This window comes from Notolabrus celidotus, chromosome 9 (assembly GCF_009762535.1).
Source record: "Notolabrus celidotus isolate fNotCel1 chromosome 9, fNotCel1.pri, whole genome shotgun sequence".
Taxonomy (NCBI): Eukaryota; Metazoa; Chordata; class Actinopteri; order Labriformes; family Labridae; genus Notolabrus; species Notolabrus celidotus.
In genome coordinates this window covers 7,073,524-7,100,969 of record NC_048280.1, presented here as the reverse complement: position 1 = coordinate 7,100,969, position 27,446 = coordinate 7,073,524, and the positions used below count along the sequence as shown (strand labels likewise).

Genomic DNA, 27,446 nt, shown 5'->3' with positions numbered 1-27,446 from the left:
AGACATTTATGGGGATAATAATAATAATAATAATAATAATTAAAATAACATAAAATAAAATGGATACTAATGCACACCAACAATAAAATGTGTGTAATTAAAATAAGTTAAACCATCAAAATTAAGAATACAAATATTCAAAATAAATAGATTTAATTAGGGTAACAAAATTTAGGCTTAAAATATCAATAAAACTGAGTAGATAAATAAAATAAATGAATGAATAAAAAAAAAAATTAGAATAAGACAACAGTTAAAATTACTAAAATAAAAAAGCAACATTTAAATCAATATTACAGTAAAGGGTAAGTAATAAAATTGTTAAACCCTACATAAAAGCCAGACTGAATAAATATGTGTTTAGTTCAAGTTTAATAGTCTCAATATCTCTGTCAGCTCCTCTCATATCCTCCGGCAGGCTGTTCCATAGCTTGGGAGCGTAGTGGCTGAAAGCAGCGTCACCAAATGTTTTTGTTCTGCTCTTAGGAACAGCTAAAAGAGAGGAGCAGGAGGATCTGAGAGGCCTTCCTGGTTTATACACTAATAAGCATCTCTGATATGTAGTCTGGTGCAAGGCCATGCAGTGCCTTAAAAACTAGTATAATTTTTTTTAAATCAGTACGAAAAGCAACAGCACTTCTAGCACTTTTCTATACAGGTAACAAAGTGCTTCACAATTGGGCGCTTGAGTGCCCTCTTGGATTCCACTGTATAAAACATAAAAAATTGCCTTCTCAGGTGCCCTTCCAGTGGAAGATGCATGAAAAAGTGCCCTCTGGATGCGACTAAAATGTATAATATGCAAAAAAGTGCTGTCTGGATCCCACCAAAATGTATAAAACATAGAAAAGATGCCATCTGGATGCAACTAAAATGTATAAAATTCCAAAAAAAGTGCCCTCTGGATGTGACTAAAATGTATAAAATGCAAAAAGTGCAGCGGTTTTCTGGGGGAGGACTCCCAGAAAATGTGCAAAATAGAAAAATAAAAAAGGTGAATGAAAAAGTTGAGTTACTTTCCATCCCTGCTTGTTAAGACCAGTCAAGAAATATAAGATCTGACAAACACACAAGTAAATAAACTTGACTTTGTTTATTTTATAGATGATATGAAATTAAAAGGTCTGTGTTTGATGTAGTTGACGATTCTGTGTGGGAAGGACACAGGTCTCCATACGACAGCACACTGTATCAGTAGCACTGCTGGAGTTGTCCTGCTGCAGTAAACACGTCTCTTATCTAATAGTGGACTGTTCTTTCAAAGCTGGTTTCTCTATTAGACTAGTCATGCAGTACTTAAATCCTTTTTGTGCAACCCACTTTCACTTCTTTTCATACACAATGCGCTGCACTCTGATCCTCTCTATCATTCTACCCACTGACATTATATAACATCAAATCAGATCATACCTGCAAAGAATCAAACTCAATACCTGTATTGTATTCCTGCGCTCAATGGCTTTAACAACACTACATTTAAAGCATGCACTCATGCCATTTAATTACTTTTTCTTTTGGAAAATGAACAAACTTCTTCTTGATCATCTTAATTTCACTTGATTGGGTATTTAACAAGATTTATTTTATATAAAAACATGTCAGGGAGCGATACTCTCTCATGTGGCTCATTTAACCAGAACTATGTCTTTTATAATTACACCCTCGTATGCATCAATCCTTCGTTCATCTGTCGACAAAATCGTCCGCAGGGCTTTGATGGGCCTATTTGCATCTTTTCTGGCTTAAAAGTAAGGCAATTAAGCTTTTTATTTCACAACTTTAAAAACACTTTTCAAGCTTTTTGCCTTTCTGAATGTGCCAAATTTACCCCCGGGAATTACTGTAAGCGAAGGAAATATTTCTTTCACTGTCGCATACAAGTCTTCAAAATCCTGGTTCACTGTGATGTCCTAGAGAGAGAAAGAGAGACGCACAGAGAAGAGAGTGAATGTGTTTAAAAGGGAGAGGATTAACAGAAGTCTCAAAGACGTGTAAAATGTGTGACTCACTGAGAAGTCTAACGTCTCCATGGCTGAATCCGGGTTTTCCTGTATTGACTTCAGGATCCCATAGCACCCAGCATTTTGGATGGGGTTCCTCCCCATCTGGCCAAAGACAAACAAAAGAATTACAGTAATATGGCACGGATGGCAGAAGTTACTCTAGTAATGCATCTGATTGAATATGCTGTCAAAGTTTTTCTGGCATTTTTAAATTGACTACGACTCCACAGTCTCAATATAATCCTTATTTGGACGCTGCAGTTGTAAAGGAATAATCTGGTACATAGGGGAATATTTATTGGATTTCTAGTGAAGAGGTGGATGAGAAAATCCACTTTCCTCTCACACTTTTCTTTTTAATGTAAGTCCACAGCTAGCAGCAGCTTAGCTTTAAAGAAGTTAATAACAGAGGGTAAAGTTAGCGTTGATCAGCCCAGTGGTAACCCAATTTTCCCAAAGCACCCATCATTGTCACGGCTGTGGCAGTGCCCTCTCTCCCCTGTTAACCCTCCTCTCTGCCTTTGCCCCCTCCTTCCTGTGTGCTTGGTGAAGGTGTGGCTCAGGAGACACACCTGTGAGTGATCTGAATCAGCAGCACTACAAATACCTGGTCCTCCTGCCACTTCAGTGCCGGATTGTTCCTTTGCCACGGGTGATTATAATCGTCAAGTACTTAGTCCTCAAGTGTGTCTAAAGATCAGAGTTTTTTCCCTACATGCCTAACGTGCTGTGTTTTTCTCTCCGTGTGCAGCGATACTCCTGCTACCTGTTTTTCACCAGGCGTCTTGGAGCTGGCTTCCTGGATATTTTTGTTTTACTTCAGTTGTCTCCACAATAAATTGATTGTACTCTTCAATTTGTCTCTGTCTCAGCTCCTGGGTCCCTCTGTTGAGAGCACACCCTGACAATCATACTCGCAAAAATCATGCTGTATCTTCCTTGCTTGGTAGAAAAATTGAGATACTAGGTTAAAGTGACTTTGACTGAAAAAAAAAAAAGGAACCAGGCTGACTCCCTGCTGTGATGTCCTAATTCAAAATCTTGCCAAAGTCTTGCTTTGTTAAATGATACAGGGGAAATGATGATAAACAGATCAAATCCAAGCCCTGCTCAATCGACCTCCGGCCACAAATCTGAACAGGCTTATAAATGCTGACAAAGACCAGAAAGAGAGCCCACATCACACCAATTTTAAAGTCTCTGCATTGGCTTCCAGTATCTTTTAGAATAGATTTTAAGATTATTTTATTGGTTTTTAAATCTCTTAATGATCTTGGCCCTTCTTATTTACCTGATTTGCTTTTATCATATGAGCCAGTGAGAGCCCTCAGGTCTTCAGGTAGTGGACTTTTAATTGTACCAAACGTAAAAACTAAGACCTACGGTGAGGCAGCTTTTTATTATCACGGCCCACGCCTGTGGAACAACCTGCCTGAGGATCTGAGGGCTGCACAGAGCATAAATATTTTTAAAGGCAAACTCAAGACCTACCTTTTTAGTGTGCACCGTGCACCAGTCCCTTATTTAGTAGTGAGAAAGTTGGCAACCCTATTCTAGGTTGATCTGAAGCCAGGTTGAGTCAGCTTTTCCAACATGGCGCCCACCATCTTTGGGCTTCAAAAGGTCTCCAAAATTAATGAGAAACAAATTTTACTCTGGGTGACGTCACAGAGACTGCATCTAGCCTATGATTTAACAGAGCCAGGATAGCTAACTCTTCTCTCGCCTTGTTTCCAGACTTTAGACTGATTTACCCAGTTATGCTTTGGCAAGTAAGCCCCCAAAATTCAGCCACTCAAAGCCGCTTTTAGAGGGCTACATCTTCTCATTGATGTACTTTAATATGTAAGACTAGCTTATATCAAATCAGACTTTATGCAGACGAAAACATAAAACAATTGGTGACATTTACTGTATTCCGTTGTATAATGCTGTGTCTTTTAACTTGAAACTTTTAATGAACTGATTTTTTAATCCTGAATTGCCTAAATGTAGCTGTTCACAGAACGTTATAGACAATTTAACACCCAAACTATACTTCAGCACATGTTGTCATTAAACTCTCAGGCTATAACTTAGTTTAAGTGCAACTTTTGGGTCTCAAACTCTGCTTGACATCAACATTAAAACAAAGTACAGTGATCCATTTATTCATCTTATTTTCTTCACTGATGCCCCCCATCACTTTCACAGCTCCTACCAATCTGTTTTCAGCAGCTTACATTCAGGGATTTGATTGTCTTGTTTGCTTTGAGGCCCATGGCTAGGCGGATAGCTCCTTCAGGGGGTATTCGGTTGTTGCTGTGGCGAGAAACAAATGCAGAAGAAAGCAAAAAAGAAAGAGTGTTGGAGTGTGAGGGAAGCAATCAGAAAGTGTTATTTTTTAGGAGACATTTTTCATCAATGTTGCTCAAATGTCTTCAAACTGTGAAGAAAGCTTTGTTTTGCCTGAGAAAATAAAGTAGAGGGTGACCACTGCTGAAGAGTTATTGCCCAAACAACTCATCTGGTGGAGCAATTTGACCACTAGGAGTCTAATCAAGAAAGGTTCCTGTAGGTTTTATCTCAGAGTTAGGACCAAACGTACAAGATTACACAATCAGGGTCATCCTCTTATTGTGATTTACAAAAGAATGATGTAAACTAAAGTTGTAACCTCTGCCCTTTTTAAACTCACTTGCTGTAGGACAATCCACTTTCTGAGAAAACAAAGGCCCATACCTCACATTCAGCTCCTCCAAAATGAGGTTTTCTTTCAGAGCCTGTCCCAAAGCAATGGCTCCGTCTCTACCAAAACCATTAAACGACAGATCCACAGCTCTGAGGAAAGTGTTTCCCTACAGAAAGGGAACAAAAACAAGATTTTAAAATGCAATAACAAGTTGAAACTCGAACAAGTTCCCTAAGAAGATTGATCAGAAACCAAAGGAACAGCCTGATTTAAAGTGAGAGAGCAACAGTTTAGATCCTGAAATAATAAGCCTTTGAGGACCTGAATCAATCAAAGCTGTCAGTGCAGCGTACTGATCAGAGTCCTCCTGACCATTCTGGTCATTTGCTGGGAGTTACTTAATGAATACTTGACCAGAGGGCTGCTTCACAAACACCATAATCAAGTTAGCCAGGTTTGATATACAGCACTTTCCTCCATCAACCTGCATCACTGAATCATAATATCAAAGTTGATATCAAAGTTTGTTTACAGATTCAGAATATTATCAGTGTATTATATAATCCTATTACCTTGCTGTGTTAAATATTTGATTCTATTTGGTCAAAACATCAAAACAATAGTGATTGATCGCGATAGCAAAAGAGATGTTAGGGAGAACCTGAACACACGTCATGTCAAATTGATCTGCGGAGAGCAATCCAGCACATTCTACCTCTGCCTGCGGCAAAAATGTTAGTCTCAGTCTCAGGGTAGTCTTCAATCCATCAATCCATCCATCCATCCATCCATCCATCCATCCATCCATCCATCCATCCATCCATCCATCCATCCATCCATCCATCCATCCATCCATCCATCCATCCATCCATCCATCAATCAATCAATCAAGCAAGCAATCCATCCATCCATCCATCCATCCATCAATCAATAATTTATATTGCGCCAAATCATAACAAACATTATCTCAAGACACTTTTACAATCAGAGCAGGTCTGCACCATACTCTGTTATATTATTAACAAAGACCCAGCATCAAGACAGGATGAGATCCAGTCCCATCTTACAGACAGTACTCAGTCTGATCTCATCTTAATCCACCATGAGCAGAGCACTTTGCAGCATTCAGCAAGTTACAGTGGCAAGGACAAACTTCCTTTACCAGGCAGAAACCTCCAGCAGGACCAGACTCATGTTAGACAGACGTTTTGGAGTTGGAAAGAGGGATAGAGGAGATGAAGAGAAAGAGAGAGAGAGCAATGATAGTGATGAGATGGATAGATGGTATTGAGAGTAAAGTTAGAGGACACATTGGAGGGCAGCCGGTGGAGCTACTGGATCCCAATCTCTGTTTGGAAAAACTGGAGCAAGGTCCAGCAATCCAGGCAACAGTTGCAGAATTGGTGATCTTTGAGTTGTCTGTTGCTACTAAGTAACTTAAACCAGCTGTAGTAGTGATAATAGCAACAATGTCAAAAGTTGTCACATGTGCTTCTTTGTGTTTAAAGGTGTGTCAGCTGCAAGGCTCTGAAAACAGGAAGAGATGTATTGGGACAGAAATGTCAGCATAAATATTTCTGCAGAAGTCCTGTTCACCTTGTTTAACATAAACTTTAATGGAAATATTTAGTTTAATGTGAATTATAATAAATAATGGGCTAAAGTTTAACTTGACTGTAGATTAAATGATCACTTAAATGTTAATTTCTCCCTCAAGTAGATTGATATGAATCTGTTGCCTTGATTATTGACAGTAGAATCGAGGGGGGTATTTTTTTTTTAGCTGTATAGACAAATAATTTTGGATTCAGTCATTTGTATTAACTTGTTTATGAGACCTCTGCTTCATGAAAGGGTCCTACTCAATCCGTCCCTCTCCTGAATTGATGGCTACCATAGACTATCTAATCACGGACGTAGACTCAGTGACATCACTCATTGGTTTCTGAAGCAGAGTTTTGAAGCCTAACAATGTGGTCGCCATCTTGGGAATGCTGACTCAAATCATTGAGATGAATCAAAACTAAAGCAGTGTTCAAACTGTGATGTTCAGGTGAATTACCTCGAGGCCATTGGCCAACAGCACAGCTCCTCTTCCTCTAATACAGTTCCAGGCCAGACTTAGTGATCTCAGCCCTGTGTTCTCAGACAGAGAGTCTCCCAGGATTTGCCCTTCAGATGAGAAATGAAATGAAAATGAATGGCATCATGAACATTTTAAAAATTCCATTATGTAATATCACATAAAACCAGGAATATGTCTGATACCCTCAGTCATTTTAAAAAGACGTGTGAGCCAGTATCAGCTCTTCAAAGCTTGTGAGTTTCGTTTCACATCCGGACTGGTGCAGGAAAGAAATATCACATAACAGATGTACTTCTGATTTTTGTAGTGGCAAGGAAGTATAATCAAAAGCACTTATTAAAGTCAAACACTCACTTCTACACTCTCTATGGGCAACTTATCTCATCTCCGTCGAGATGGTGTGATTGTGTGTTTCATAGCCTTAAAGCACCAGTGAGTGAGGCCTGACGCAGAGATCACAGAGAGAGGGATCTCTCGTATTATCCCACCACATTATCCCAACGATAAGAAAGTGCACGGCCCTCAGCGGTTTATAATCACAGAAGAAGACGCTCTTAGTGTGCTGGGTGGAGAAAGCAATAACGCCATAGCATGGATGTCTGTGAGTGTTAGATTGGTGTAAAACCAATGAGGACGTTCTTTGATATTTCAGCAGAGGAGGAAATAGAATTGAACATGTGGGGGTGATTCATAAGCACACGGACAGCAATAAGACATGCCGGTGCCCCTTTCCCTACAGACAGATTTATTTTCTATTACCTCCATCAGATGCTCAGTGCATCCCGCTCTGTCATTCTTCCACAGGCCGCCTGTCACAGACCTCATCTTCATCATAATTGAAAGAGGTTTTAATGAAGGCGATATGTTCTTGACCTTTGAATGCCACAGTCTGCCGCTGCTGCCTGCTGTCCTGTGTCTGCTCAGTGATAAGGCTGCACCATTATGACGAGGTCGTACTGGTTTTATGAGAATGGTTTTCTAAATTCTATTAAAGGAGATACCACTTATCATACATGGTCAGAATATCTAATTAATCTGCACTCTTCACTGTAATTGGTTTATTTATAGGGTTGTATTCAGTCTGGGTGCATTCAGACTTTTCAGTCTGAGGTGGCCTGAATGAGGAACTGACTCAGCGAGGGTGTCCTCAGGTCAGTACAGTCCAGAGCAGAACTGATTCTTGTGTTGATTTGAAGCAGACACCTATGACTATGGAAAGTTCAATGTCTCTTGTGTTAGTGTTTGTTACATGTTCCCTCACTGTTCCCTGTCTACTCTTCTAATCTGGTACAGAACTTTGAAGGAGCCCGCATTCGTCAACAGGGCTATCAATCAAGACATCAGATCCCCTCTTATTGAAATTAGATAACTAATCAGCACCTCTACTTTCTCCACAAGCTGAGGAAAGCTAGAGCCCCTGCCCCCATCATGCCCACCTTCTACAGAGGCACCATCGAGAGCATTCTCACCAGCACCATCACTGTGTGGTAAGGGGACTGAGAACAGCTGAGAAGATTGTTGGTGCCTCTCTCCCCTCCCTCCATGACATTTACTCTACCCGCCTCACAGCCTCTTCAGTCTGTTGCCATCAGGAAGGAGACTACGCAGTCTACGGGCCAGAACCAGCAGACTGAGGAACAGTTTTATCCACCAGGCAGTCAGAATGCTGAACTCTCTCCCTGTTTTGCAACGCTGAGGTCTGTCATCCTCAGGACTGAAACGCACACACTCACTTTGATTTTAAATTGCACTATAGCAAAGTTTTTGCATCATTTTAAACTGTATTTTATTGTTTTTATTAGCTTACTTCTTATCTTTTTCTAGCTTTCCTATGTTTATCTGTTGTTGTGGTTGCTAGGGTCTGAGAGAGAAAAGCAATATCAAATCCTCAGTATGTCTAGTGCATACTGCAGTTTATTTGACAATAAAGAAGACTTTGAACTTTGAACTTTGAACTTAATTAAAACTAATGAGAACTGAGCACTTTGACGGTTTAAATCAGCATGATAACAACTAACTTTCATAACAGAAACCATGTTTGATGTGCATTTTAAGTTTACAGTCCGGCCTCAGTTCAATATCTGAACATTAAGGAGGCAGGGTTTATGACCTATACTGCAGCAAGCCAGCAGAGGGAGCTTTGAATCTTTTGGTTTCGCAGTCAGGGAACATTTTCAACATCAAATAACCAGTTCAAACTAAAGTTCTCAGTATTTTTGTGTATATTATTATGTATGTGGGTATTGTTTTATTGGCTATTTTACTTCATTAGGGCCCGAGCACTGACAAGGTTGGCGAAGGCCCTCTTGTAACCTGAGGGATTATTATTATTATTTGTTTGTTTGTTCGTTTCTTCTTCTTTCTTTCTTTCTTTCTTTCTCCCGACTTTTGAATCCCCAATTTGCTTGCCTTAATGCGCCCCAAAAGTCCCCAACCGTTGCACATGCACCAGGCCTGGCGAAAATATCGATATTTTGGTGGTCCTGTGAAAAAATTCCCCAAAATGGCTAAATGGTGCCCCCTCGAAGTTGAAAATTTGAAAAGGCCAGCCCCATAATACGGTTCAACATACATGCATGAAATTTTTTTTGGTTAGGTATCATGCCAAGACCTACAAAAAATCCTCTTGACGTCATGGTGAAATCTCAACAGGAAGTCGGCTATTTTGATTATTTAGGATATGTATTTATGTAAATGGCTCCTACAATTTTGCTCCGATCAACTCCCAACCCCTCAAACTCTGATGTCTCGCCATGAAACAGGAAATACTTATAGCTCCTTCATACAGTGGTCAATCTGTTTGAAGTTACATACACATGATCAGGGTCCATCCCTCAACACACCTATGTACTCATTTATCTACTACAGCCATAGCGCCACCCACAGGAAATACATGGCACTGACTTTTACATACAATACCCGATCCCTTCCAAATTTGACATGTTTCATCATGGACCCAGCCTGAACTTATCTAAATACACGTTTGTCATATGAATAGTGCCACCTATTGGACACAAGTGGTATTTACTCTCAGAACATGTTTTTAAAATGCTTGTGATCCCAACTCTTTCTATAATGATCTGTGATGAATAATCATTCAGAACATAATTAAAGACACAGCAGCACCTACTGGTGACAGGCAGTACTGCAATGTACACTATGCTGATAACTACACGAGTGTGCTCACAGTTTCATCCTAGGCAGCACAGCAACACCTGCAGCACATTAGGCTGTGGCTTACATCAGGCGGTCGCGCACATCAGGCGGTGCTTGAATGAGGGCCCGCACATATCCGCTTGCGGTTTTAATTCTTGTTATCTCCTTTGCTGTGCAGGATAACAGTCGTTGTTTTTAAATGTGCTTTACAAATAAATATGACTTGACTTGACTCGACTCGACAGTAATGAAAAAGCAAAGATGATCCTAATCTAAAATTCACTTTTGCTGTCTTTAACTGTTTTAAAGTTTATTATTATTACTAAAAATATCTCTTGTCCATATCTTTTTTTTTTAATCAGATTTTTTTTCTCTTGAAGAAACCTGTCAAAAACAAACCGTTGAGATTTTACGAGACATCTCAGCATCTCATTCCTCTCATTTTTATCGTCTTTTCCTAATTATTGATGCAATGTGTCCTGATGTGGAGTTATCTGGTTGTGCTAATAAATAAAATGTTCAGAAAAACTAATCTACTGCACAAATCTGTCACAAAAGCAGAACATGAATGGGAGCGAGGGATACTGTTTTCTTTTAAAAATGAAAAAACTATGTTTAAATAATTCCTCATGTACCTGCATGTTCTCCCAGAGCGTTGACACTGAGGTCCAGGTGCTGCAGCCCTGTGTTGGTGACCAAGGCTGGACCGAGGTGTTCAGCAGACCGATCTGTTAAATGGTTTCCTGACAGATTAAGGCTCAAAAGAGTGCTGTTCTCCTTCAGCATACCAGCAATAGCTCTGGCCCCGTAATCCCCGAGTCTGTTGTCGGATAAGTCCACCTCTGGGATTGACACACAAGGGAACAAAACGTCATGTGTGGTGGAAAAAGGTAGATCAATGAACAATGTGAAGCAAGAGAAGCTGACAACATACAGAGATGTCCATGAATAAAAATATAACCTGTTCAATGTCAAACATTTGTCTTATTACAGTTTGATAAGAAAGCTTCAGCAGCACAGAGAGTTTTCACAGAAAAGTTAACATTAAATCACTCCAGCAGTCCTTTTCCTCAGTTCAGAGTTCAGCTTCTTCAAAAGACTTTGAGTGTTTTAAGTCATGATTCATAGACATAATTTCCTTTTTGAAGGATTGCCCGCTGGGAAGAGGGCAAATCTGAGCCAATCTTCAAACCTGAGCAGTTCAAAAGGCTCTGTGAGGACACTTGATTCATGAATGATAAAGGAATGATAATTTCGAGGTCATGCTGCTGATTTAGCCACAATTATGTGGTTATGTGCTTCTCAGCAGTTTTCCCTGGATTGCAGTGACATTTTGAACAGACTACTTTATAGACTGTGAGACTGTGGAATAGATTTATTAATATTCCAGACAACAGACTTACTAAACAAATCTTCTACTGGGGTTAATCTAACAGGTACACCTGGACCTCAGAGCTTGTGAAAAGATTTGATAAGGTAGGTCTCCAATATATTTATAGAAACAAGTTAACTTGTAGTGTGAGTCAGATTAAAACAAACTATTTTACATTTACAAACACAAATGGTTAGAAGAAGTCCTTTCTGAGCCCAAACTAAGAACATATTGTCTGTTCACAAACATTTATCAGCCAGAGATTTATATCACTCTTCACCTAACCAGAGCTCAGAGGTCTGTATGTGCTCAGCTGAGATGTGTTATCCTTCCTCTGGCATTAAAACAGGTTGCTTCCACTCTGTTCCAGAGGAGGAGAGAAAGTGTTCCTTGTGTGATCTGGAGGAAGTTGAAAATGAAATGCACTTTTTATTCTACTGTCCTTCATATCATGATCTCAGGTGCCTCATTTTCAACAAAATATCATAAAACTGTCCTGATTTGTTTTCCATGTCTGATGAAGATAGACTTCAGTTCCTGTTTACACACAAAGTGTTCCAGTTTGCTCAGTTTGTGTTAAATGCTGTTCAGCAGTGTAGGAGCACACACTATGTCTAATTTAGTTGTTGTCACGGTCAAATGTCTTAAGTGTACCTCTGTGCTTTTGAATTTCTTTAGGTCATTGCTGGACATGTGCAGTATTGTAACTGCTCTTCTTTTTTCTCTTTCTTCTTATGTTGTTGCTCCTATTTTTTTTTTTTTTTTTTTTTGTAGTGTCTTGTAAGTCCATATGGGCTGGGCACCTTTTTGGTGCATGACACAATGAATAATAAATAAACTAAACTAAACTAAAACTAAACTAAAAACTGTATACAACTCAGTAGATCTGGATGAGGATGAATAATATCAGTTGGGGGCCAAAACAGAAGTAGAAGAAACTGTTCATCTCCTCTCTCTCTCTCTCTCTCTCTCTCTCTCTCTCTCTCTCTCTCTCTCTCTCTCTCTCTCTCTCTCTCTCTCTCTCTCTCTCTCTCTCTCTCTCTCTCTCTCATGAGGAGTTTGAGGAGGTAGAGTGTACAGCCTAACCCAGCAAGGGGGAGCTCTCGCACAAACAAGCTTCTTACCCTGGCGCTGCCTTCCCTGTCCTCTTTCTGACATGTCTTTCTGTGTTGGTGTGTAGGTTTGGTGGGAGGTGAGCGCTTGCACTGAAAGGAATCTATCTCTAGAAACACCGGAGAGAGGAGAGTAAGGAGAGTAAGGAGATGCCCACTTGATAACCTTAGTGATGTATGCCCTTCTAGTCCCCATCTATCTCCATTTTTGGGTCTTGCATGACATCAGGGGCCATGTGCATACCATTATACCTAACACTGTCGGGGGTGCAGCTGAAATATTACTACCAAAAAATGAGTTTGGGGAACAAACAGGATTTATTTCAGTCAAATCTAACATGCAGTATGATGTGAAAGTGATATACGTCCTATTTTGCACAATGACTCCCTGCATTTTTTCCTTATCTTCCGGTTCTTTCATTCTAAAAACACAGCTGTGTTGATTTTACTTTTGTCTCAGGGTTACACTTTATCTGTCCATGTTATCATAGTTTGCTCAGAGCTTGTTAAACATGACGATCTGCTGATGACAGATTTTTCAGTTCATTGAAGTGTTACAGCAGTATAATACCATGGAATGAGTGTTAAACTTTACTGGCTTATGGGTGTAACTTAATCTGGTTGGCCCTTATTGTTGGAGCAGTTTGAGGTGAAGTGGTTGGCACAAACAAACCAATTCACACCAACTGTAGCTGGCATGTTGTGGCGTGCTGTTCAGAAAGCAGCCACTGTTTTCTTTGGCCCTCCAGTGCAGGGATGAAATAAAGACATTTTTGAAACTAAAGGGGTTTTCGACCGGAGGAACTTTACCCCAGAACTAGGGACTTTATCCTGGAACTACGTGCGTTTCAACAAGTGGACACAGGGTCTAAATTTAGTTCAAGGGTAGATAATCTCCCCCCTAAAAAGCCCCTGCTAGGGGGGTAGTACTTTTCAAAGGCCCCGGGGCTTTTGGTGGACAGGGCCTGCAATGCTGAACATGTCTGATTGGTAGATTAATTGCAGTGTTTTAATTCCACACCGCCGCCCACAATAACATCACACACACTAGTGATGGGAAGTTCGGCTCTTTTCAGAGAGAACCAGAACCAGAACTTAGCACAAGCAAACAGAACGATTACCAACTCAAGCAAACAGAACCAAAACCAAACTCAAATAAACAGAACCAAAACCAACTCAAAAAAATAGAACCAGAACCAAACTCAAGCAAACAGAACCAGAACCAACTCAAGCAAACAGAACCAGAACCAAGTCAAGCAAACAGAACCAGAACCAACTCAAGCAAACAAAACCAGAACCAAGTCAAGCAAACAGAACCAGAACCAACTCAAGCAAACAGACCCAGAACCAACTCAAGCAAACAGAACGAGAACCAACTCAAGCAAACGAAACCAGAACCAAGTCAAGCAAACAGAACCAGAACCAAACTCAAGCAAACAGAACCAGAACCAACTCAAGCAAACAGAACCAGAACCAACTCAAGCAAACAAAACCATAACATAACTCAAGCAAACAGAAGCAGCACCAAGTCAAGCAAACAGAACCAGAACCAACTCAAGCAAACAAAACCAGAACCAAGTCAAGCAAACAGAACCAGAACCAACTCAAGCAAACAGACCCAGAACCAACTCAAGCAAACAGAACGAGAACCAACTCAAGCAAACAAAACCAGAACCAAGTCAAGCAAACAGAACCAGAACCAAACTCAAACAAACAGAACCAGAACCAAGTCAAGCAAACAGAACCAGAACCAACTCAAGCAAACAGACCCAGAACCAACTCAAGCAAACAGAACGAGAACCAACTCAAGCAAACAAAACCAGAACCAAGTCAAGCAAACACAACCAGAACCAAACTCAAGCAAACAGAACCAGAACCAACTCAAGCAAACAGAACCATAACCAACTCAAGCAAACAGAACCATAACATAACTCAAGCAAACAGAACCATAACATAACTCAAGCAAACAGAAGCAGCACCAAGTCACGCAAACAGAACCATAACAAAACTCAAGCAAACAGAACCATAACATAACTCAAGCAAACAGAAGCAGCACCAAGTCACGCAAACAGAACCATAACAAAACTCAAGCAAACAGAACCAGAACCAGAACCAAACTCAAGCAAACAGAACCATAACAAAACTCAAGCAAACAGAACCAGAACCAACTCAAGCAAACAGAACCAGAACCAAACTCAAGCAAACAGAACCAGAACCAACTCAAGCAAACAGAAACAAGAACCAAACTCAAGCAAACAGAACCAGAACCAACTCAAAAAAGTAGAACCAGAACCAACTCAAGCAAACAGAGCCAGAACCACACTCAAGCAAACAGAACCAGAACCAAACTCAATCAAACAGAACCAGAACCAGAACCAAACTCAAGCAAACAGAAACAAGAACCAACTCAAGCAGACAGAGGCAGAAGCAAACCCAAGCAAACAGAACCAGAACCAAACTCAAGCGAACAGAACCAGAACCAAACTCAAGCAAACAGAACCAAACTCAATCAAACAGAACCAGAACCAGAACCAAACTCAAGCAAACAGAACCAAACTCAATCAAACAGAACCAGAACCAGAACCAAACTCAAGCAAACAGACCCAGAACCAAACTGGACCAAAAATTATTAATGTTCTCAGGTTGACATTGAGAAAAATCAGATGCCTCTGCTTGGATTGGCTGATCCGATTTCTCCTCTCAGTGAGTATTTGCCCTGTCTTCTAGAACAGCCATTCTCAACCCTGGGGTCCCGACCCCAATGGGGGTCGCGAGATGATTTCTGGGGGTCGCCAAATAATTTTCAAAAAATATATCTAATATTATATTACAGAATTTCAGTCAGGGAGCTGTTCTAGTTGCTTTGTGCTTCATTACTTTTTCAAAATGCATTGTATCAACTAAATTTGTATGAATTGACCTGTGCGCGTGAGATCATGCTCCGTGACCCACGGCGGGAGGGGGGGGGGGGGTCGCGGACACCAGTGCATGTTGAATTGGGGGTACACGACTCAAAAAGGTTGAGAACCGCTGTTCTAGAAGACTCTAGGAAGGAACAGATGAAGCCACGATACACAGCCTCCCCTCCATCACCTGTATCCTATATCCTTACATGTGTTTGGCCGCATAGCCGCCAAGCTGACCAATCAAAACAAAGTTCCGCTGTGAGCAGAGCTGGGCCTGAGCACTGTGAGAGCTAAGCAGCGAAAGGAAAAAACTGGGAGCTGGCTCTCTCTCGATGCGAGCCGGCTCTTCTGATTCACTATAAAGCCTCGTCTCTCAGAGGCGCAGCAGACTGGAGGATAACTTAAGTAGATATTTACAGACTAGGAAAAACATGTTTTTTTATTGGGCGTGCTGGACTCCACTGGCAACAGCTACTACTATCAGTCTCATAACTATCACCTCTCTCTCTCTCTCTCTCTCTCTCTCTCTCTCTCTCTCTCTCTCTCATACTCTATCCCTCTTTGCAACCCCAACTTGATCTCAGCAGATATGTGTCTAACATGAGTCTGGTCCTGCTTGAGGTTTCTGCCTGTCAAAGGAAGTTTGTCCTTGCCGCTGTACCTTGCTAAATACTGCAAGGTGCAATGCTCATGGTGGGTTAAGATGAAATCAGAGAGAGATTTGTTGATAATGTAAAAGCGTCTTGAGATAACGTTTGATGTGATTTTGCGCTACATAAATAAAGATTGATTGATTGACATTATGTGGGACCGTTCAGAGCCAGCACAGTGTTTAGTTTTTCAAGGGCTGAGATCTTGTTTGTGTTTTTATTTATTTAGAACAAGAAATATAGCCATGATTTAAATTTCTGTGTCAACTAATGTCTCCTCTAGCATCAGCAAAACATGCATCTGCAACTCATCTGTTACTCTATATAGTCCTATAACAGGATTACCCCAGAAAGTTGAATAGTGTTGCATGATAAAGGATGTTAAATATAAAACAAACCCAAAGAGCCTCCATGACTCACAGGAATTATATCATTCTTTGAGGGAATTATTCTCCATCAGTTCCCCCCCATAGCTTCCCGAGCATTGGACTGACATTAAACTCGTACTGAACACACACCCCAGATGTTAAACCGTGTGCTGTGGCATATAATTGAGGTGAGAGTGTGATACGAGTAGGAGTTGGGGGTGGCACTACTGCTAGAGAAAGGTGACACAGAGTGGGGGTGACACAATATATGCATGCTTGAGTGCCCAGTGAAACCACCTGTAATGTAACAATTTTCCTTCAACATCTCAGCGATAGCAGCTCCGCCCATTCCTTCCATCCAATTATCACGCAGGTTCAGCCTCAGTATTGAAGTGTTGGTTACCAGGGGAACCGCCAGTGCTTTGGTGCCCTGCAAACACAAAACCAAACCCCCCCTCGAGTGAAACTCTCCTGTTTGTTCACTGCAGTATATTTTCATATCTGTATTTCACTTAAAAGAGTTCATGTACTGATGCAGGTGGGCAGAGAGAGAGAGAGAGAGAGAGAGAGAGAGAGAGAGAGAGAGAGAGAGAGAGAGAGAGAGAGAGAGAGAGAGAGAGTATTAAACCTGTTTGAGACAAATGAAGCAGAAGGGAGCTGTGCGGAGGCGTAGGTCAGAAATGAAGCTTGCAGAACATGAAAATTATAGTTTCTAGCTTTGCTAATGAGAAAGTTGAGTGCATGAAACCTTATGTTAACTTGATGCTTAAAAAATGAGAGCATGAAAAGCTGTATCAAATGTGTCTCAATGCATGCAGTCTGTACAATTTGAGAAGCCTGTCTACCTCCAAGATATTAAAAAAAGAACCTTCAGCAGCCGTACATACTGTAGTTCCTTTACCTTTATACTCTGTGATTGGCAGCAGAAGGCACATTTAAACCCTGCCTCAATGATGTCTCTGAAGCTGAAGCGGCTGGTTAAAGAATGGATTTACTTTGTCAACTTTCATTTGCAGCATTATGGAGCAGTGGGAGCCTGTAAAAATGTCAAAATGTGTTCCTAAGAGCAGCGGGGGGTGCATGTTCACATTTGCAGAGGATGTGCAGAGCCTTTCTGCATTGATTCAACATCAATAACACTTTTAATTGTTAACGACTTGTGGGCTAAATTGAGATATATGGTTCAAATGGGAGATATGACTTTGCCTGGGATTGATAATAAAAATGTTATAATAACATAAGTATTGTGTTGTGTGCAGTCAAAAGAATATATATTAGTCAAATTAAACATGCACAACATGCAGTAATGTATTTCCTGCCACGTCTGAAACAGGTGTTGATAAAGTAGATACGTATATGTGTAAGGCAGCTTTCACACCTGCAGCTCATTTGCTTTGTTCCCATTCAGGTGATAAAATGACACACTGTTTGTCTTTCTATGTTCCCACCATCGCAGGGCTGCCCTTACGTCATTACTATAGACTGTATAAAAAAGGACATAGTATCCGTGACATCACCCTTCTGCTGCTGAAGCTCTGTTTTGAAGCCAATTGTCAGCGGGTGCCACAACCAAACTTCGTCCGAGCTAGTGTGAGGTGGCCCTTTAGCCCAGGGTGCCTGTCTGTCAATCAAGTCAGGCATGTCCTTATTTGGGCAAAACTCATAAGTTTAATATCTTCGAAAATACAGAGTTATAAAAAATTTCACCCCCCATACAGTGTGTGTCGAAAGAGAAATGAGCTATTCAGACCTAAACTGTTTTTTGAACCAGGCTGTAAACATGTTTATTATTGCTGTAAAGATCATCTTGTTTGAATGGATGTGTATGTGGTTTCCGGTGTTTCTGTAACCAGCCTCAAGTCGATGCTCAATGAACTGCAGTTTTTAGCACTTCCACATGGGCTGCATATTTTTATATTTTAAGACCAAAGTTAGTCACTTGGTCATTACGTTGCACTCTTCTCAAAAAATGACTTGTGTACTGGTCACACTTAGCATTGTGGTAAATCATAGCTTCAAGACGCTAACTACTGTTAGTCAGTCAACCTACCATCAAGATGACACGTGGTGGGTTGAATCAGACCAGCGAGGAGGTCAAATGCCTCATAGACATTTGACCAGATAAGAATGTTGGTCAAATTCTGGACACCACTCACAAAAATACAGATGTTTACAAACTTGTGAGTCTGCAGGGACTTTCAGGCCAAGAAACTCTGAAGAGTTACGAGGAGAGCTTGGCAAAAGTGAAGGTTTCTAGGGATGAGAAAGACAAACTCCCCTGGTTCAACGAGCTGGACAAAATTCTCTGAGGTGATTTATGATCAGACCATGATAAACAGACCGTGATAAACAGACCATGATATGGAAAGTACCTTGCAAATGTTCAATCCCGTGTCTAATGCAGGACTTGAACTCAAACAACAAAACAATGTATCTCTACATTGTTAAGAAAAACTACTTTTTCTTTCATCAACTGTCTGGTACTTTCTCCCAACACTAGAAGAGCACCTCTGTTCAGTAATGAGGCCTACAACTAAATTCAGTCTCACCAAAATAACTTACCTTTATCAGATTTGACTTCTGGGTTTTTTCATCTGGCAAAATATAATAAAAAAACCTGTTGGATTGATTTCTTGGCAATGAACAATGTGTAGAATACTGAATTAATTAACGGTTCATGTCATCCATCCCTACCGCTCAGATTTGTCCAAACAGGCAAAGGAATTTTTATGTTGATGCTCCTATCAGTGTTATGACTTATGTCAGAGCACATAAGGACACGAGAAACAGCCAGGGGGGAAACATCACAAGAATGCAAGGCACAGTGTCATTTTGTTCTTTGGAGGTAAGTACATAGGTAAGAAAGAACTGAGCCAAGAGGAGTTTTGAACATCAGATGCAGACCGACTCTACATTCAAAGATGGCTGGTTAGATTTGCAAACAGGTCACAGTGATGAGTGAGGCATGTACACCCAGAGGCAAACCTTAAGGCACAGTGATAAATGTGTTCAGAGACCATAAACATTTGGCTGAAGCTCCCATATACAACTCATCAACAAAATCAAGTAGAGGCAGGTACAAGAGGGTTACTAGGTCTGATGAAGAAGCAGGATCTATTTCTAAAGTTGAAGCCTAGCTTCACTCTGAGTTTGGAGACCACATTGGCAACATGTGCTTTAAATGAAAGTGCCCGTTCGATAAGAAAACCCAAATATTTATAGCTTGTAGCAAGATCTATAGATTTTCCATGGGAAGTTAAGATGAGTGGGATGTTCACTGGTGACTCACTTAAATTTGAGAATAACATAAGTTTGGTTTTCAACATTCAAGGCTAATTCAAGTTTCTGCAGATGAGACTGAACAACATTAAAAACTGACTTCTATTTATTCTGAGGAGGCCCAATTCATCGCAACTCAAAAGTTCCTCACAGGAGCTTCTACATTATTTCAAATGCTCAAAGTTTACATGGAGTAACAGATGGCAAGTATTTCCATCCATCTCGTGTGAACGATGAGATTAAACTCGAGACATAATTAAATTCCGATTCCGATAATGAGCTCTCTTCATGTACAGACTAATACCAGCAGCTTCCTTACTTTATTTAATATCTTAAAGACTCTCTATGAGTCTTCGTGATAGATCATACTGCAGAGATGTGTACATAATCTGTTTGCAGAAAAGGACTGAAAACTCGTTGAAGCTCAGCTGTTCTGGTCTTTGAATGGACTGTCATGATCAGCTCAGTCCCCCTGGAGGAGGATGTGACTTTGAATTAATGAGTCAGTCAGTGATCAGAGATTTGGCTGATCTGACACATCTGAAGAGCAACACAGGAGAAGAAAACCTTTGGAACTTTTGCTTCTGTTGTTAACAAAGCAGGATCCTTCAGTACCGGAGCGTGACGGCACACTTCTATATTTAACTCCTTGGGACTTCATCGGCGTACCCAGACTTCTTAGAGCTGCCAATACCCTTTCCTGCCCTGTCCTTATTACAGTCTCTCCTGGCGAGATAACAGCACCTACAGTCCATTACCCACAGTGCACTACCTGGCGCTTGCGTCCTTTCACAGTTGTTACATGACACTAAGTGGCCCTTTTTTTCGTCAGAGAGTAAGCTACTGTAACTAAAAGTCATCAAAGCCACTGTTTAGAGTTTCTAAAGCCTGGCAGAACATTGCATGGATGCAGCGGTTCTTTGTGTGACACACTGAAGTATTTTCTTTTTATAAATATATGTTGTGAAAGCCACTAATCCATATATCAGAAGGGGAACTATGGTTGTCCATGTTTTTTAGATTTTTTCGCTACATACTTTTCTTAAAAAATATTTTAATGTTTATTAAATGAATGAGTTAGCCGAGGTTGGCAGATCAGTTGCTTGAGATGGACTTGAATGACAAATTGTAAAAAAAAAAAAAAAAAATATATATATATATATATATATATATATATATATATAGAGAGAGAGAGAGAGAGAGAGAGAGAGAGAGAGAGAAAAGGAAAAAGAAGTAGGACAAATGTATAAATAAAATACCTCGCCCCGTTCCCCCATAAGTAAGAATTCCCACAACCTTTTAAATAACATACACATTCAGCAAATTTCAATGACAGCCTTGTTTCACTTATGCAATATTACGAAAATTATACACATCCTGTCTCATAGCAATGCAGAAAAACTAGTCCATGCATTTGTTACTTCCAGGTTAGATTATTGTAATCCCTTTTATCAGGCTGCCCTAATAAATCTCTAAAGACTCCAAAATGCTGCAGCTCGCATATTGACAAGAACTAGGAAGCTTCTCTACACTGGCTCCCCATTCAATTTAGGATATAACTTAAAATCCTTCTTCTGACCTACAAAGCTCTTCATGATCAGACACCTTCATATCTTAAAGAGCTCATAGTGCCTTATTACCCCTCTAGAACACTACGCTCCCAACATGCAGGCCTGCTCATCGTACCTAAAGTGTGGGAGGTAGAGCCTTCAGTTATCAGGCACCTCTCCTTTGGAATCATCTACAAGTCAGGGTCCGGGAGGCAGACACCCTCTCTACTTTTAAAAGTAGGGTTAAAACTTTCCTTTTTGATGAAGCTTATAGTTAGGGCTGGCTTAGGCTTAGACCAGCTCTTAGTTATGCTGCTATAGGCTTAGACTGCCGGGGAAACTGACACACTGACAAATGCTGCTCTGTGATCTACTCATGGTGGATTAAGATGAGATGAGACCGAGTCTTACCCAAGCGACAATCTCTGATCTTAAAATATGAAGCCCATGCGGAAGTGTTATAAACTGCAGTTTATCATGCATCTGCTTGAGGCTGGCTGCAGAAACACCGGAATCCACAATCCATTATTTATACATTCTTACCCTGTCTTGGTGTTGGGTCTTTGTTAATGATTTTCCATAGAGTACGGTCTAGACCTGCTCTGTTTGTAAAAGCATCTTCAGATAACACTTGTTGTGATTTGGCGCTATATAAATAAAGATTGATTGATAAATAGATATTCTTGCCCGTTCTCCTCTTATAATTTTTAAACTGACTTAAAATCAAAGTACCTTAGGTCCCAGACCACGATGCATCATGTTCAGCTCACTATCCTGCAGATGCCGCAGGAAGCACGAAGCTGGCACCACCTGTAACGTTTCACACGCCTCCTTGTAGCTCATCTGCCCCGTCGGGTCATATCTCTCTTCTTTATCTGCAGAATGAATAAAGACACCGTCTGTACTGTGTGTCTGAATTGTGCGTTATCAATACCTCTTTGAGAAAGCCGAGACACGGCTCTCTTCCCCTTTTGAGTGTGATATTGAAAAGTCCCTCATGGCAGATTTGGTCCTGTCAGGGGAGCTCATTCATAGCAGATGGTTTCCACTTCAGCCTGACACAAAGACTCAGATGAAATCATTAAGATGCAGAGCGGGGCTCCACATGAGTGGGCAGGCGTGTGGAGGAGTTTCAGTTTTGTTTTGTTTTTTTTCTTCTGTTTGAGATGATTTTGAGATGGAGGAATCAGAGAGGCAGAAGAGGAAAGTTAAAGGTTGGGTGGCGGAGCTTTACAATAGACTGATTACAATTAAATCCCGGACATCTTTCCAAATCAAGCATGATTGTTGTACAGAAGCTTACTTTATAGTAAACTTAACAAGAGCAGGAAGCTTTCTTTTAGCTCTTGCAGTCTGCAGATTTTAAAATAAATCCAAAAGAAATAAAGATCGAATGATTTCTATAACTTAAATGTTGTCTTTGATTATCAAAGGCGGGAGTTGTGTTAAAAACAACTATTTGGGCGCCGCTGTGAGTAGCATTCTTTGTAATTTAATGTTACCACACATTATTATGACACTTTGGACATACTGTATATCTTCTCTTATTTTTCATATGTTCATTTTTGTGCTTTAAAGTTGCTGTTGGTAGGAATGGTGTACAAAAACTGTACTTTTTTCTGCTGGGTTTGGAGAAAAGGTCAGTGAAAGTGATTTGAGATTATGGCAAAATCTCTGTGTTTTCCAATACCTTTGTATAAAGCAATGTTATTATTCCCCTCGTTCCCATTATCACGGACCAATCATAGCTAATCTCCAATCCTCCATCCTGATTGGTCAAGTGGCGAACCCCCCTACGTCGCCCTGATTGGCTGGGAAGCCACTACTTCCTCATAGAACGCGCACAACCGTAGACATATAAAGAGTAGACGCCGCATTGGCTGCTGGGGCGCAAGAAATACAGCCCCCATCTTGGTCCGGTCATCCTACCCATGGTCCTACCTGTAAACGTAAACTGAAGCAGCAGAGACTTCAAGATGCCCGAGCAATGTGCTGCAAAATACCTATCATACATCACATAAATCACATATCAGAATATTCTATCACTGTTAAGCCCACTATGAATATTAAAATTCGCTGAACCATGTGTCCTGTATCATACCTACATGTATGACGTTTGCAGAAAAAAAAAACCTGCATGAAAATCAGTTTAGTATTCAGTGAGTTATGATTGATTAAATGCGCTGACACTAAATTGTGCCTGCCAAACAGATTACACTGAGTGGAGTAGGTAACCGGACCAAGATGGCGGCCCCACGGCTCGTCAGTGCCAATAGGTAGTAGCGGCTGATGTGGCTACTACTCTACTCTTTATATGTCTATGTGCACAACAATCTTTTGTGGGTGGGGTTACGACAGCAGAGAGGGGAGGGGTAGTGTTGACATTTGAAATCTCTCTCAGAACTGATGTTTATATCACGACTACCAACAGCAGCTTTAATGCCTCTATTTAGAGGATGGCACAGTGGAGAGGGTAGAAAAGAGAGCATGGGGAATGATATACAGCAAAGGGCCAGTGGTTGGAATCGAACCCTGGGCCACCTGATTCAGGGGACTATATTCTCTGAACATGGGGTATGCGATTTTACTGCTAGGCTAAACCAGCATCTCATACAACTTCTTTATGAGTCCTTGAATAGTTAAGTTACGAAACATTGAAATACACCAACAATAATACATTTAAAGCTGGGGTTGGTAGTCTCGGAAAACTAGCATGAATTTGAATGTAGCATTTCCTCATGACTCCGTCTAAGCCCTCCCCCCTTCCCCTCGGAGCTCCTCCGAAATGACGCCCCCCCCGCTCACATGCACGAGCGCCGCTGACTTGCGACCATATGATGGTGACTGATTCAAAACCGGTCATTATCCTAGTGAAAGTTAAAAACACAAACAAACATGGCTGCTGTTAGTACTCACAGCGGTCATGCTAGCATTATCCAGTTGTACTGGTGACACGATATCAGGAGAAAAGTTATAATACATATAATACTGTAACAGCTCTACTGTTTGTTAAATTAGTTCAGTGTAGATGTTCTTAATTCCTAAAGTGTTGACAGATAGTGAATGCATCAGGAGAGGTGTAGAGTGTGTGAGCTGGAGAGAGGAGAGACAAGCAGGAGAAGACGCTACAGTATATATACATTTTCTGTAGGACTTACTAAATGTCATTAGTTCTTTTGCTTGTCAGAGCCCCTGTGGTGAGAGCTTTTTAGACTCTGATCTGGACTACAGTACTGAGCAAAGCACCTCATAGGGTCAGAGGGGACAGGCCAGTAAATAGAGACAGGGGAAGCAGAGGTGGGGGACGGAGAGTGCAAGCTAAGGAAATGTATGCACAGGAGGCGTGCAGAACGGCAGGACAGGATTTGATTGGTTTAAAATTTGGGGACCCAAAAAACAGTGATTGGTTGGTGTTTTCCCAGGTTTACTCCGGCTGTAGATAGCAGCTTTTTCTCACTCTTTTTTAGGAACACATTATGTATTTATTGCCATCAGGACATAAAGGTCATTTTAACCAGTATAACAAAAAGTGTATCTAAATCTGATTACCAAGCCCAGCTTTAAGTCTCTGTAGTGTAAGTCAAGTAGTTAAAGCAAGTTTGATCAGTGGAGATCAGAAGGGTAAATGGATGCTTTCATTCCTATGAGAGCAAATGCATATTTATAGTACATACAGGCCACCTCTGCAGAAGGGCCACACAGTCAAAAAAGTCTGTACCAGCCTCTGGTATCGCTCTTATTTTGATGGGTCAAAAAAAATAAATGAAATGTATGTTCAAAATCCTGACAGACAACCTCTGTGTATTCTTTGTTCTCTGGTCTCATTGCTTGTTTTGGGCTGGGGATATTTTTAACTCATGACACAAAAATCAAATGAAATCATCATTTTAAGACTTAGAATGAAAATAATGTTAAACCCATCACGTCCTCTGTCTTGTAATACAACACTTTCCCCACTTCATTAAAACAACTTTGTTTTTACCTCCAAGTTCTAAATCTGTGTCGTATTCCTGATCAGAGATCACTCGCTCCTCCTCTTCATCCTCCTCCTCCTCCTCCTCCTCTTCACACTCTCTTTCACCTCCGTCTAGCTCATTCGCGTCAGGGCTGCAGCGCCGGTCCTTTAGCCCACGCATGCCGACCTCTGTCCGGCTCACTCTTTGCTGGGAGGAGAATGACACAATAAGACATCGTGACTCCTCAGAGCCACTGCTGCAGCTGCTGGCAGCCTGAGTGAGGAGATTAGATGGATTTACTGCCAGGAGAATGAAGCTGATACCTACAATTTGGACAACAGAGTCCAACAATGTGGATGGACCATTTTAACTTGTCTTTTTAAGCTTGCATCTCTTTGTCCTCACAATTTTGTTATGTCCTTCTTTCCCCTCCTACTTCTTTGTGTCCTCCTCTCTTAAACTTTTGAACCAGAGGATGTTTGAGCTCTTTTTCACTCTCCTTATTTCAAGGCTGATGTCATATTTTTCATCACATCCCATGCCATGATTTACTGTATATCGTCATCGTCATTAAATTAATCTGGATCAGAATTATTTGGATTTTGAATTTGTTTCTTGGCTATACATAATCTATTCCAGCCAAATTATTATACATTTGTATCCTTTTGAGGTTGATCAAATCCAAATTACTACTCAATAGGTAAAGACTTCAGACTGTAAAACAAGATGGACGACAATATAACTCCCCAAAAGTGAAGCCAAAATATTTGGATCTCCTTCTACTGTCACTTCACTTTAAAACAACTGGGTCAAAGACTTTGTAGGATACTCAGAAATACCATTACTGGCATCTTTGTTGCGCAACCCCAATTCCAAAAGAGGAAACTGTAAAATGTTAAAAACAGAATATGATCGTTTGCAAATCCTTAAACCCTTTATTTAATCAAAAGTAGTGCAAAGACAACTTTTCAAAATGTTTAAATTTGACAATAAATTCTGATCTTAAGTGACACATTTAAAAAAAAAAAGTTAGTACAGGTGTCAGTTTGCCACCTCTTCTTTCAACAATACTAAACGTTTGGAAATGAGGAAGACCAGTTTCTCAACTTTTGAAACTGAGACGTTGTCCTGTTCTTGGAAGGGACTGCGGGTTTTCTCTTTGCAGGGTACAGTCTTAACCTGCATTTGTGTGGTTAAGACTGTATTCACAGACAATGGTTTATTGAAGCGATTTTGAGCCCATGCAGTGACTTCCACTACAGAGCCATGTCTGTTTTTAAGATTTCTCCAGATTCTCTGAGTCTTTTATTGATAATAAGTACTGTAGATGATGAAATACCCAAATTATTTTCTTTACATTATTCTGAGATTGTTGAACTGTTAACTCACCCAGTCTCTCCCAGAGTGGTGAACATCTTTCCATCCGTACCTCTGAGAGACTTGGCTTCTCTGAAACACCCTTTTCATGCACAAACATGTCACCTTTTGCAACTTAATCTAATTAGTTGAGAGATGTTCCTCAAAGTTTTTTTTGTTTTACACAACTTTTTCAGCGTTTAGTTTAGCCTGCCCAGACTTTCTAAATGTGTTACTAGCATCAAATTTAACTGAGCAGATATGGGATCCATGGATGGATGGATCAATGGATATATTTTCATAAAGCGATTGTTCTCTCAGTTTCCCCAATTGATATGTGGCACTATTTCTAATGAAATATAGGCTTTAAAAGATTTAAAACCCATCAAAATCAATGTTCACATAGTTCCCCATTTTTCTATATAGTTGGAGTTGTTTTATTTATGGTCTAAAAGTTGGATTTTTATTTTTGGAGGTACACTAACACTGTATTTCTCTCTGTAAGTACCTCATACAGCCCAATGTCATAAAAGTGTAATTAAAACAGACTTCCAAGGTGAGACCCCCCATTAAATGAATGTGTGTAGCCTGCACAGGTCCAAGGAACAACCCATAAAAAGGAAATAAAAGGTCTCTGGCCTGTATTTCTCAGCTTGTTTTTCCTTGCCCTAGGCAAAGAGAGTGCTCAGACGTGCCAGGAGCTGGTGTTTTAGTTAGGACCTCGATTTCTAAAGCCCTATATACTTTTGCAGGTGTATAAAAAGACCCTCTCCTGTGTCTTATTTAACTTAGCCTTCATAAAAAACCCTCTCCCCTACCTGGTGGTTGACACTTCCCTTGCTTTAGAGTTTGCAGACTTGTCTGGATGGCTCAGCTTCCTACCTCCCACAGCTGCAGCTTCTCACTTTGTGTTCCTGCGTCATCGTCTTCCAGCACAGAAGGCAACAGCGTCTCCTCGGCCAACTTCTTCCCGTGAACCAT

General features: G+C 40.6%; 1 protein-coding gene and 1 long non-coding RNA gene across 2 annotated transcripts; one reads left to right on the top strand and one right to left on the bottom strand.

Moving 5' to 3' along the window:
- Positions 1–1,028: 1,028 nt before the first annotated feature.
- On the bottom strand, positions 1,029–27,446 carry lrrc74b (leucine rich repeat containing 74B). Its single transcript, XM_034691492.1, has 10 exons — positions 27,348–27,446; positions 25,136–25,316; positions 21,886–22,028; positions 16,622–16,754; positions 10,552–10,758; positions 6,737–6,846; positions 4,725–4,840; positions 4,226–4,304; positions 2,010–2,105; positions 1,029–1,910 (listed from the first exon to the last, which is right to left on the bottom strand). The coding sequence occupies exons 1-10, from the start codon at positions 27,444–27,446 to the stop codon at positions 1,767–1,769; spliced, it is 1,308 nt and encodes a 435-aa protein (XP_034547383.1). The 3' UTR covers positions 1,029–1,766.
- On the top strand, positions 2,597–2,859 carry LOC117819307. Its single transcript, XR_004632529.1, has 2 exons — positions 2,597–2,655; positions 2,755–2,859. It is a non-coding gene; the product is annotated as an uncharacterized LOC117819307 (long non-coding RNA).

Excerpts from the sequence above, each read along its gene's own strand:
- lrrc74b (XM_034691492.1), bottom strand. The coding sequence starts at position 27,446 with ATGGTTCACGGGAAGAAGTTGGCCGAGGAGACGCTGTTGCCTTCTGTG. Across the intron at positions 2,106-4,225 it reads AGACAATCAAATCCCTGAAT|ATGGGGAGGAACCCCATCCA; the intron begins GTAAGCTGCTGA and ends GTCTTTGGCCAG. Across the intron at positions 1,911-2,009 it reads TGGAGACGTTAGACTTCTCA|GACATCACAGTGAACCAGGA; the intron begins GTGAGTCACACA and ends TTCTCTCTCTAG.